The following is a 14,231-nucleotide window of genomic DNA, read 5'->3' on the forward strand; positions in this document are numbered from 1 at the left end:
TACAAAAGGGAAAAAAAAAAAAAAATTTAATCACTAAAATGGGACTGTTAAAATAATAGTACTGTACTCTCTAATATTATGTTTTGTTTTAAAATTTGTCCACCCCCCCCTCCTCCCCAATTTTTTACGCCTTGTGGGGGGGAACATGCCCCACACTTTGCATACCCCTGGTATAATGCATGAAGTGCTGCTAAACTGAGCATTGCATGTAGTTTTGGAAATGCACTTCAAGACTGGATCTTTTCAAAGAGGCACAGGGAACAACAATAAGAAGACAGTTTCTCTAAATTACCATGTTTAGAAACTCATCTGCATAGTGAATTGATTGATGTGTTGAAGACATTAAAAGTAACACTTAGATTATCTTCTCTTTCTCAAGCAGTACACAGAAGATGAACAAGATTAGATATAAGAAAATTTGTCTTTAGTGAAGGAGGAATTTAGGCTGCTGGAATAAACTGGTAGCTAATCTTTTAGAACTAGAAAGATTATAACTATAAAGAGGATGAAATAAATATTAAAATGAAATAGATAAAAATTTGGTTACAATTAATAGCTTTTTTATTTTATTGTCTTTAAAGCTGATATTGCATAGGCTTTTTGCTTCCTTTCTTCATTTTATTAATATGGTACTAACATATTAAATGCCAAATACTTTCACTTAAAATGTTTATACATGCACAGAAAAATATTATAACTTGCTTGACTTCTCTACATGTGTTCCTTGATATTCAGGTAAATAACTTTTATAGTGTAGATGTATTATATTATTCCATTATGTATTAGTCCTTTAAGCATAGCTGCATTTAACACATTCATTGCCTCATAACACAGCAGTCTGAGCCTTTTGCTGCATTGCACAAATGTGTTCAAGATACACCCAAATGTATCTTGTAGGTACTATAACACCTTTAAGCGGTCAACCAACGAGTGTTGTAAATGTAAAGACACATGAAATTAACAGCTACTCAGTATTGATACACTGATTGTGAATGCTTTGCAGTAGGACTTTGTGTTTGTTTTATAGACGTGTCACAGTTTAATATTTTGCTTGTGTTGACGTTAGTTTATGTATATGAATAAACTTATAAAATTTTTAAGATTTTTTTCTGATTGGCAGCTCTGCACTAAAGTATGTGTTCACTTTTAGCAATGAATTCAAAATTTTTAATTTTTAATCATTATGTATGAACTTTTAGAATGCTGATAATGTTGGAATGTTGATTTTTTTTTTTAAGTCCAAAAATTACGGCACATTGGATGAGTTCTCACATTAAGTGGCATTGAAAGTGTTAAATAGCTTGCTAGGTAAAACAGATAATTTCATTACTAAAATTTAAATAAATATTAATTATATAATATGTAATACATTTTCAATTACAGACATTTTTCTGTTTCTTTTTTTTTGTGTAGTTATTTTAAGTGATCCTCTTGATAAGCTTTTGAGTAGTTTTCTGCACACTGATATTTTGTAAACAAAAATTGTCAGTCAGTTACTTGAATTTGTTCTTTGTTCCATTTGTAATATTTATTGTGGATAAATATGAAGACACCTAATCTTTTTATTATTATTTATTTATTTATTATTTTTTTTTTGTACTTGACCATAAATCTTATAACTGTGTCAAGTTGCATTTCAGCTATCTACAAAGTTAATTACTTGTATAATTAACATTGGCAATAAATGTTTGACCGGCAGTACTTTTATAGTCCAGCCATCCAAATTGTTTTTGCACCATTGAATCCAGAGCCTCAGTTCTTTTAAAAGAAAGACTGAAATAAATTAAATTAATCAGTATAAGTTTCTTGTAGGCGAAGAAAGTTGTAGACATTGTTCAGCGATGATGATAGCCATGGAGGACTGAACACCACTGCCATTTGTGAACCACAGAAATAAAATTTCAATCAAGGCCAGTTATTCTGTCTTTACAAAATCTTCTCTGTATACCATCATTCTGGCAACAGTGTTAGTACCCTGGGTGTTTTCTTCTCACTATGGAAAAGGCTAAGTTACTACTGTATGTTGTTATGGAGATAACCTCCCAAGTAAGAAGTAGCATGGGCAGGGATTGAGGTGTAATGCAGTACCACTACCTTCCTTAATGGAGGCTTAAAGTAACTAAACCTGTATTTAAACTTCCTTAGCTTGCCTTCCATGTAAATGTGTCCAGGGTCTAATTTAAACATTCTGAGGTCCTAAGCTAAAGCTTCTAAAGAGGCTCTTGAATATGTAATTACAATTATCTATTAAATGGAAAATGTAATAATGGAAACTCATTTGATTATTAGATATAATAAAATAATGTCATTGAATAAGAATCAACAAATGACAAGATGGTGGCAGACATTCAATTTTATATCAATATATCAACATTATATAAAGAGGAAAATGCATGAATTTAATTGCTTTGAAACAGACAAGTTAAACTTCCTTAATAATACAGTAACAGGAACTTGATTAAATAATTAAATTGAAAATTTTTCTTCACCTTGAAAGTCATTATTATTATTAGCAAGGAAACCTCACACTTTTGCTGCACTGTCCAAAAAAAAAAAAATTATAATAATAAATACCTATTTGACTTCCTCATGTATGTATCTATTCAACTGAGCTATGAATTTCCCTATGCTGTTAGCCTCAACTATCCACGTTGGCAACTTATTTCAATAATTAACAACTTGCTGGCTGAAAGAAAACTTCTTGCAATCCAGTCTAAACCTCTCCTCCCACCATAATTTGAATTATGACCCTCTGGTTCTGCAAGCATTTATAACAGAAAATTTTGCCCTTGTTCATTTTATTTTCACCTTAATCAAATCTCCTCTACAGTGTGAAGATGTGCAGCCCAATATTTTAAGTCTTTCCTCACATGGACACCATTTTGCTTATCTCACTAGGCACATTGCCCATCTTTGGGATCTTTCAAGAAACTTCATGTCTATTTTTAGGTACAACTTCAATACTTGGTTATGCAGTATGCCAAGTGTGGTCTCACAATTGTCTTATACAGCAGTATTACAACCGTCTTATCACTACAAGCAAATGTTTGATAAATCATCAATAGGACAATATAGGTACTCCTTGCCACCTGTCTGCACTGCTTGGAGACCTTCATGCCTGACTGTATCGTAACTCCCAAATCTTTTTCTTTGTCTAATGATTTTAGTTCAACCCCAACCAAGAAACCTTGCATTTTTGTTGTATTAAAAGATAGCTGCCATTTTTCTGATCCTTCTCCGAAGTCTAAGTCTGCTGCTTTGTTTGTCACTAATCATTAAATACTCTGCTGATCTTGATATTGTTTGCAAATTTTTATATCATGCCCTCTATCCCTTTCATCAATATCATTTTAGAAAATCAAAAACAAGAGTGGTCCTAGTACCAATCCTTGGTGTATCCCATATATTATGTTAACCCAATCTGAAGAATAAATGTTAATGACAACCCTCTGCCTCTTTCCCTGGTGCCATCCTGCAATCTATCTCTGAGGATTTTCCCTGTGATTCCAATATGTTCCAGCTTATGTAGTAACTTCTCATGTGGGACTGAGTCAAATGCTTTGCTGAAATCTAAATGAACAGTGTCGAAATAATTTCCTACATCTAGCCCTGAGTGACTCTCAAAACAGCTAACCAGATTGATTAGACATGGTTTTCCCATTACCAAGCCATACTCTTGCTTCCTTTAGAATTATATTTCTATCTAAACAATCATATAATGCACTCTTTATTATTATCTCCATGATTTTTCATACCACTGAAGTCAGACTGATTGACTGGTCAGTAGTTACCCACTTCACTGTTAGTTCCACCTCTATGTATTGGCAATACATTGATACTTCTCCCATCCAAGGGAATAATTCTTGCGTCTAGTGACAATCTCATAATTAGCCTCAATGGTTCAATCTACTCTCTTGCTGCCTCCCTCAAAATTACTTGGTATATGCATCAATTCCAAACTTACTTGCCTTTAGTCTTGAAAGTTTTTCTAATAAATCTTCTGAAATTTTAATATTGTTGCTAATTTCATGCTTTCCAGCTTCACTTGCATAGTTTCTCCTAACCATGGAGTCTTTCTTCAGTAACTATTGATGCAAAGTACAGTTCATCTGAAACATCAGTAGGGTTTTCTATTACTTCCCCATATCCGTTATGCAAAGGTGCAGATTGATTCACTCTTTTCTTCTTAATATTCACATAGAACTCCTTGTCCCCATTCTTTCATGTTTTAGCCAATGATTTCTCATCTGTCTAGCATAACCTTTTCTGTTGTATTATTATAGATCAATTTGTTCCTGTTTCAGCCATCAGTACTTTTTATCACTCTGACTTTTTTTCTGCTTTGTTGAACTGGTAGATCATTATATCATCCATATCAGAATCCTCGTGTTATATTTTTTCTTAATGCTGATATGCTTTCAAGGTTTCTGTGACAGTAGCTTTAGAGTTATACCATGATTCTAATGTATTTGCACTCTCTGAGTTATTGTTGATAGACCACATAGCACCTTACGCTGTAATAATCTCCTTACTGCTTTACTCAAATTGAAACCCTTTCCTTTGCCTTTAACCTGCTATTGATTGATGGACTGTCAGTCCTGTGATTTCATCAGGTTCATGGGAGATGATCAGGCCTAGAATATTTTTCCCCCAAGTACTTTCCTTAATATGCAGACACAAATAAAAATCATCTAATTGATATAAAATTTGTTTTCCCAATGGTGTGTTTCCCCCTCCAGTTTGCTCCAATCAATTAGAGACAAATTGAAATTGCCCATAATATGACATTCACAGTTGCCCACTCCATTTGCTTGAAGAGGTTCTCACCATAACCTTCACAATCCTCTGATCTGTACATTACTCCTCTTGTTATACCTTTGCTTCCAGCCAACTCATTTTACACATTTTCTGTACTAGAATGCATGACTTCTGAACCTGGGACAGCTTTTTTGTCGAGCTCAGGCTATCTTTAATAAGAAGCATGATCCCCCTCCCTCAATCTCTTTTCCCTGTTCTTCCTAAATACACTGTACATGATATAGTGAAACTCATCATCCCCTATTTCTGGGTAGCACCATGGTTTCCATTAGTCCTGTTAAGTAGCATTAGTTGTCCTAATCTGGTGTTTGAATTTATTCATTTTATTGACAACATTCCACTACCTAGACACATCCCTTGAAGTTATTTAAGATTTTCCTTAGGATGAGCTTCCAACTCACTTGAAATATTACCCTCCAATTATGCCAGTGTTTTTGTTTATTGCAGTAAACAAGAATTCTTGAGATGCGTGCGTGTGACAAGTGTTGCTTTGGCCCATATCATCAGATAAACACGTATCTGTATTACTTATACCACCCCCATAGCAGTTTCTCAGGGCTCTTAAGGTGTCTTCATGATAATAATAATTATTTTAATGGTCCCCAGGCATTACCCAAATTCTTGTGTGTTCATGGGCTGATTTGTTTGTGGTGCTGGCTGAAAAACTCACAGGGGGAACCTATTCCTTCCACTTAAGATCAGCCTCAGTTGAAGAGGACTTTAGAAATTCCTCCAGTTGTGAAGGGACTGGCCCTCTCCAAACAAGTGGCAGAACTACTATATTATCTTTGGGGACATTCTCAATGATACTGACAAAAACCTTTGCACCACCATTTTTAAAAAATAGATGCCTTCTACCTACAAGTTTGGACCAAGGCTCCCCACAGCCTTTCAGGTTCCCCCAAGGCTTGAGTTAATCCACAAGGCTTTCAGCTTATATTCTCTCCTATCATGCCTGTCTAGAATTGCAGGCTCATTTTGTGTATATAGCTTTGATTATTTAAATTGTCTAAAACTATAGCCTGGAATGAAAAATGGTATATGCATATTTTATGACAACTTCATTTTATAACAACATGTGATATACTATTATTTATATTGTACTGCTGACAGAATTCATGCATGTGGGTAAAACACAACATTCAAATTTATATAGATAGAGCGATAAAGCACAATAATCATTTTGCAAAGAAAATAATTTCTAGTAATATAATAAAGCCACATTTCATGTCATAATTAGTTTTCATTCAAGATACTTTTACTGTTATTTTGAATTGAGCATATGCAATCTTTCAACCACAGTGGAACCAAAGTTACCTTAGAATAACTTCAAATTAAAATATTTTCCAGTGTGATTTTTTTAGAACAAAGTCTGCTTATTTCTTGTCTTCGATCAGTAAGCTCTGAATTTAACACTCTCAATGCATATAATGCCCACAGCTGCTAGTTTTTCCACTGTTTATTATTGATCATCTTCACTCAAGAAAAAGACCTTTTATCTTAATGGTTCTTTACCATTAGGTTCAAAAAGAGCCACAGTGTTTTTTCGACTAATGGAATGCAACTGAATCTTGTCTTGAATAATTACTTGCCGAGGGACTTAAGTGTCCTTTATCTGCCCTAATTTCAGTTAGGTAAGCTTCAAAATGCTTTATTTCCCTAACTAGTTTCAAATTAATTTATTAAGGGTAATCTTTGATTAGAAGCCTTACACTGTTGCAGGGCTAATTTTCTCAAGCATGCAAATCAGTTAGAAACAAACTTCTGCAAAATTTTTATATATATATATATGGTTGCCCTTTTCTTTAACTTTGTTTCAAGTTCATTTTTAATGGGAATGGAGGATTTTGTCCAAAATTACTCATTTTAGTTTGTAAATCCCTGTAGGTCTCCTTGTGAAGGGTTGCAGTTGCCACTTCTTCTCCTATTTGAATTTTAAATGATGCTTTTTGGGTTTTTACTACATCAAGCAAAAGCTTTTTCCAGTATTCCAAGTCAGTGGTTTGATTTTGTCTAGAGATTGCTTTATATTTGTTATACAGTCAGTAATATTGTACGTTTTCTAGCAGTCTGTGATTGATATCAAGTTACACTGGTGTTCAAAGAAAGTGCATCACCTAGGAATTTCACATTTCTAACCCTTTGTTGTGATGGTAGGTTACATTAATGACTAGCATCACAAATATAAATATAAACAAAAGATATTTATTAATAGTTAAGGCAAAGCTAAGTAATATTTGACAGGTGCTTTAAAAATATTCCAAAATGATCATTTGAAACCTTTATACAACAGTTTTAGTAAACATGACAATTATTGCTGAAATGTTATCAGAAGCCCTCAGTTTCTTTCAGTTTATCATTTTAAATGGAAAACAAAATGAAAACTTCACCAGGTACAAACTAATATTTATTTGAACCGCCTCTGGCCTGATGTCAGCAGCACACTATCAAGGCATTGACAACATCAATTTCTGAAGATAATCAACTGATAGTTCGTGGTTCCAAAGAGGAATTATGGCTTCCTGAAGTTCACGAAGGGTCTTGTCTTTGGTTTCTTTCTCGCAACTGCAGATTCCACACTATGCCAACAGTTCTCTATAAGATTGAGGTCCAGGTTGTTTCCTGGCCTGCTAAGAGTTGTAATGGACCATTCTTCCAACCATTTTTTCACCTGTAACATTACTGTCAAACCTCTAATGTAGAAATGAATTAAAGTAACTACAGAAGTGCCTACTTACACTTTTCGCCCAATGACAAGGAGCAGAGTTGTCCTGAAAGATGCAGTTTCTTGGCAGGTTGAAATGGTCTCTAATTATTATTATTAGCTATATAGTGCAAGGAAGCCTGAGGCTTATATTGCACCTGCCAAAAAAAAAAAAAAAAATTGAATTACTGAGAGAGAGAATAAGAGTCAGAAGTAGAAGGGAAGGGAATCACCAAGAGAAAAATTATGACATCCAGCAATTTGCCTTCCAATATAGCCAGGTATCCATTGGCATTTACAGAACTTTTTGTCAACTCCGCGATATGAAATGCACTCCCATATCATTTGGCTGGCAGGGAATTTTACTGTATACACCATAAAGTCTGGATGGTATTCTTAACCATGTCTACGGCAAATCGTTTGTCTCCCATCAGAGCCATGCAGGTTGAATTTCTTCTCATCCAAGAAAACAACTGACTTTCACTGCTCGGTGGTCCATTTGACATGCTCTTTACTTACACCAAATTAATTGGGCCTTTTTCATTTTTTGTGTGAGGAGGGGTTTCTCCTTAGGACGACGGGCTACAAGTCCATTTTTGAAGAGGCGTCTTCTGACTGTTACTGCACTTGCTACCACTCCTGTATGTTCGTTCTTCCAATTCTCTTTTAAGCTCAGATGAAGAAGCTTTACAGTTTTTAAGGCATAAGTGTTTCAAAATGCGGTCCTGTTTTGGCATAGAGACTCGTTTACATGTGGTTCATTTTTTCCTATCAGCAGTAGAACCAGTATTCTTGAGTTTGGAAAGAAATCTACTCATTGTTGACTGATTACAAGACACTCTATAAGCAATATGACCGGAAGAACGCTACTGTTGCTTCCTCACATAAAGCAAAAGTAGCACTCTTTCTTCGTGGCATCAACTTCATGTAACTTGTCATCCTGGCACAAGCAGGGAATGACTGCAACTTTTGCAGAGCATGCTTATATAGCTGAAAGTAACAGCTGATGCAATATTACATCATCACCTACACGTGTCAATCTTATCTGATGCAATCTGTAAGAAATATTGCCATATACTTAAGTTATTCGGATGACAATTACAATTTTAAGGGGTGATGCACTTTCTTTTTGAACACCAGTGTATATCTCTCTCTCTCCATTTGGTTGAGCATTTTCGCAACTGTGCAGTGGGTGTAAAAGAACATTACAGTGAAAACTTGATCCATCAGTTGAATCAGTCTTGTTGTTAATAGCTTCCTTTGTCTTGCAAATGGCGTTCAAAGTTGTTTGAAATGTTAATTAGCTATATTCAGGCTTGATTACTTTAGTTTAAGGCTTTGCCTTGGAGCAGTTTATTTTGCTTTTAATTTCAATAAACTTAAATAGAAAATTACTTGTGTTAATTATATCAGTATATTTCATTTATCTATTTAGTGATATCATGTAGTTTTCATAATAATGAAGCTTCTAAGCAGATTAACACACTACCTGTTATATAAATCTTAGTTTAATTTCATCGATGGCAAAAATGTAGATGACATATTTTCTAGTAGGATTGCGTTAGCCAGCCTCAATCAGGATTTTTCCAGGTTTTCTCTTGTTGAAGACAGAATGGACTGGTGGTGTGGCTCACTGATGGTGTGTTGTTCCTTGCTGTAAATTCAAACCAACCCAATTCTCATAATGAGATTCCATTGAATTTTTTAAAATTAAATACTAATTTCTTCACATGGATTTTCTGTTACCTTTCCTTACCTCTTGCAGTGAAATTTGAGTATTCTTTGTTAAGTGAAAGCTTGTTTCTCCTGAACAAACTGTAATAAATGTTAGACCACAGATATTCATCCTTTTTTTAGTTCAAAAATAAGGTATCACCCAATGAAGTATATACAAGGGCAGGTCAATAAGTAATGCACAATTACTGACACACACGTGCATGCACGTGGAAGGGGGGTAATTTATGATGTACACTTGTTGTACTACTAGTTACCCTTTAACACACCTAGTATTCTTCTGGTGTTTTTATATCTGAAGATATGGATGGACAGTGTGACAGCTATTTCCAGCAATGCTGCGTGATGGAATTCCTGTTCAAATCTGGTGATCAAGTTGGCTACATCTATCCATTGAAAATCCCTACTAGTCTATGGGGACCAGACAGTTGATCGAACTAATGTCCAGAGATGGCTCCAATGGTTTTGGGAAAGTGATTTTGACATCAAGGACAAATCGTGAGCTGGAAGACACAAACTTGACATTCTAGACTGAAACTGCCTACAAAATCTGTTTTCACTGTTTGTGACAGACACAAACAGTGAAAATGAAGACCTCATTGACCAGCTCATTCAAAATGACAACGGTTGTGAGGAAAGAGATCTGTGAAGATCTGGAGTGGTTTGGTGCTGCTGGTCCTGATTGCTTAAAGGGGTCAGCACATATGATGAAACATCGCTCTTCCATTTATGACCCACAAACCAAATGACAATGCATGAAATGGGCACATCTGACATCACCTGTAAACAAAAAGGCAAAACTTTCCAAATCATCGACACATGTTATGGCTACCTTCTGGGATCAAAACTGCATCATTTTGGTCAATTTTTTGGAAAGTGAAACAACCATCAACAAAGAAAAACACTGCTTATCCCTAAAAAATCTTAATCGAGCTTTGAAAACCAATAGACTGAACTGATAGGACATCAAGCTCATTAGGATAAGGGAAGGCTGCACTGCCAAGGACTGCCCAGCTGGGGTAGAGCATAATGCCTCACTCACCCTATATCCCTTACCTTGCCCTACCAGGTTTTTTTTTTTTTTTTTTTTTTGTTTTGTAGATTGAAGACATATGTGCATGGTAAGGTGTTTGAGAGTGATATGGAACTCATTTCTGACATTAAACATTGGTGTGAATGCCAGCCTCCTGATTTTTTTACTAAAGTGAATTTACTACATGGAAAGAAGGGTGGAGAAAATGCAGCAAGTATGATGGTTTCTTTCATTGAGTGATATTTATACAAAGCTGAAAAATTGTATTTTATATATGTGAAGTATGGTACAATATCTCGGATAATAAAGATGTTACAGCCTATAGACCTACTTATTGACCCCACCCTTGTATTTACTTTTTACACTAATTATAATACTCTGTATTTCTTAATTATTTTGACATTCTAGACTGAAAGTGCCTACAAAATCTCTTGCTCCTGTTGTTACTAAAGCAGATGAACATCCATTAGTTACTTGGGAGAGTGACAGGTAGGTATATAAAACAAGTTAGTTAATGTATCAGTAAATTACATTACTAGTAGTGGCAAGAAAGCAAGCTTGTATAGCATCAGCCCAAAAAAAAAAAAAAAAACACTACTCACTTCTTTACCCATCCATACTCATTTAAGGACCTTCAATTTTTTTTTTTTTTTTTCCCTGTGATTAATAGAAGTGAAAAGTAAATATGATTATTTCCTTATCAGTTGATTACTAAGATTATAACTTTATTCAACACTAAATAAAACTATAGTTTTACGTTCTCTTAACTTACCTGTTCAGTTTAACTGTATAATATTTTAATATTTATTCCTTTCTCCTATACAATCTCTCTCACTCTCTCTCTTTTTTTTTTTTCTAAGTCTCTTCTCTCTCTCGCTCTCTCTCTTTTTTTTTTTCTAAGTCTTCTCTCTCTCGCACTCTCTCTCTCTTTTTTTTAAATTTTAAGTCTCTTCTCTGTCTCTTGCACACTCCCTCTCTTTTTTTTATTTTAAGTCTCTTCTCTCTCTCTCTCTCTCTCTCTCTATATATATATATATATATATATATATACAGCTAGGCCTCGCATAATGCAAGTTCGATTAATGTGATTTTCAGTTAACCCTATTTGAAAAATTATACCACTTTTCACTTTACATGATGCAAATTTTCAGTTAATGTGATTTTTTTTTTTTTTTTTTTTTTATGCGATAGTTGAAAGAGATTTGAATCGCGCATTAAGCTTACCGCGAGTCATACGGTCAATAAACAAACGTTTGCCTGCTGCCCGCCTCGGTGTGTTCCATCAACCATCGGAAGAAGACTTGTTACTTGTTTGTCTCCTGCTAATAAAGTCAATGCACACTTGCATAAAAATTCAAATTTTTAAATGAGCCAAATGAAAATGTTATCGCGAAGGAGATAACGATAAAAGAATTAGATGAAATCTTTCGTATCGCATAGAACCTCAAACAAAAGGTTTGAGGTTCTCTGCGATATTTATTTCGCCAGGGCCCAGAGAAGATTGTTGTCGGCTATCGGAAATTGATTGATGAAAAGAGAAAGTCAACACTGTTCAAATATTTCTGCAACAGTCATTTCTTCATTGTGTATTTTATGTCAGAGGTTCCCAAACTTTCTCGGTTCACGGCGCCTTTAGTGTCTCAGTAATTTTTTCAAGGCGCACCTAGACCAAAAGAAATATCTAACAGTTCCGTTTAGTAGTTAGGTCCAAACAACTTAATAAGAAATGCTGAAACTGTGAACTACCTCGAGCTAGTAGTTCGCTCGGTGTCCGACAGATGTCGAGTATCGCTGTGTTTCCCTCGAAAATTTAAAATATTCCGCGGCGCACAGTTTGGGAACCGCTGTTTTATGCAATAAACATTTAATTCCATAATTATTTTCATTATCTTTTACGTTGTATACAGTTAAAAAGTTATTTAAAAGGTATTTTTAAAATTCTTTATGGACATTCCAGAAGGTCAAGGACCAATTATAATTTTTCCTATTGATTATTATATTCAATTAACGCGTTTCCGTTTTGCGCGATGCGATTGCAGGACAAATTAATTGTGTTAATTGAGGCCAGCCTGTATATATATATATATATATATATATACACACACACACACTGAAAGGACAGAATTTGTGGGATACCTGGTTCCCCAGCAATGCAATGCTGTCACTCTTGCTAGTGGACAAACCCACCACTTTGCAGGTATATAGGTACAGTGCATTCACATAGACGGTAATTCGATATCATTATGGATAAACATTGTGGAGTTAACCAACTTTGAAAGAGGGATGATAGTGGGTGCCCGATGCATGGGTCACTCTATCGCGGAGGTGGTACAGAAATTGCACTATCCCATTCAACAGTATCAAGAATGTATCGGGAATACAGCATTTCCAGATTAACATCTCATCGTGGACAACGCTGTGGGCGGAGAAAGGTGGTGGATGAACATGGCCGTCAACTTCTGTCTCTCATTGTTTCAGCTAACCGCAGAGTAACAGTGCACAAATCACTGCCAACTTCAGCGAGGAAGGTGCCAGAGAGAGGTTTAAACCAAGACCATGAGGCTGCCATTAGCCACAATAGGTTATGGGAGCCACTAACCCACTAGAGTCCCATTGCTAACACCACGACACAGGACTCTACACCTGAACTGGGCGAAAGAACATCAGCACTGGACCTTGGGTGATTGGAGATGGGTTTTCCTGGTCTGATGAGTCCTGTTTCCAGTTATTTCGAAGGCGCCTCCGTAGCCAGGTGGGAAGGAGCAGCAGTGCGTAGCACACGCTTCTTGATTAGACCGGGGTTCGAGCCCGTCACCACCAAATACAGAGGATGTGGAAAGGTCAGGGAATGACCACCGCATATCCCGGAGCAATATGGCCTTAGTTGCTAATGCTCCTAAAAACCAAATAACAAACAAACAAACAGTTATTTCGAGCGTACGGGAGGGCGCATATCTGGCGGAAACCGCACGAAGCTATGCACTTGTCACGTCAGCAAGGAACTGTTCAGGCAGGTGGATGGTCGGTAATGGTCTGGTGCATGCTTAATTGGCACACGTTGGGACCTTTGGTACATCTAGATGCATCTCGGAATGGGCTAGGTTGTGTGTCCATCCTTGCAGACCATCTGCATCCCTTCATGGTCATCATGAACGCACAGGGCAATGGACTCTTCCAGCAGGACAATGCGCCTCCCTACAGAGCCGTGGTGACCAGAACATGGTTTGAAGAGCATTCTGCAGATTTTACCACCATGGAATCGTCTCCCCATTCACTGGATCTCAACCCCCAGAAGCATCTTTGGGATGCTGTGGAAAGGTCTGTTTGAGCTTTGGTTCCTCCACCCAGGAATGCGATGGAATTATGGACAGCAGTGCAGTAAGCACGGATGGAAATAACTGTGGAATGCTTTCATGAACTAGTGGACTCAATGCCTTGCCATGTTACTGCCCTTATCCAGGCAAAAGGTGGGCCTACCCTTTACTAGGTAGGTATTCCATGATTTCTGTCCACTCAGTGTATTTATATATGTGTGAGTATATATATATAGAAGCTATATATATATATATATATATATATATATATAAAGCAGAAAATGAGTGAAGAAACAAATAAATGAATAAATAATAAATACAGAAATTATATAATTTTACAACTGAAATGCTGCTGATTTATTCATCAAATTTCCAGCAAAAGCTTATTATTTCAGTACTTACCTCTTCACTTCTGTACAAATACAGAGGTGGAAACAAGATGTGTGTTAGGAATATGTGTCGAAAAAATTTAGAAAAATATTAAGTATAGGGCAAATATAGCCCAAATTTTAAGCCAGTAAATAATAAATTTAGACTGGTGCTGAATTGAAATAATGCTGAGGCCAAAAAATGTGAAATATCACCAAAATGACACAATAAACCAACCACAAAAGAAAAATAGATATAG

The 14,231-nt window shown here is 35.8% G+C and overlaps 1 protein-coding gene across 1 annotated transcript in view; it reads left to right on the forward strand.

The window, feature by feature from the left end:
- The window catches only part of LOC150089256 (protein FAM219A), a 140,961-nt gene that overhangs the window by 96,554 nt on the left and 30,176 nt on the right, over positions 1–14,231 (forward strand). Inside the window, exon 4 of the mRNA XM_090389923.1 lies at positions 10,698–10,778. Coding sequence (XP_090246049.1) covers positions 10,698–10,778 — 81 coding nt within the window. The remainder of the gene's footprint in view (positions 1–10,697; positions 10,779–14,231) is intronic.

This window comes from Mastigoproctus giganteus, chromosome 2 (genome assembly GCF_048544385.1).
Source record: "Mastigoproctus giganteus isolate SK-2022 chromosome 2, ASM4854438v1, whole genome shotgun sequence".
In the NCBI taxonomy this organism is placed as follows: Eukaryota; Metazoa; Arthropoda; class Arachnida; order Uropygi; family Thelyphonidae; genus Mastigoproctus; species Mastigoproctus giganteus.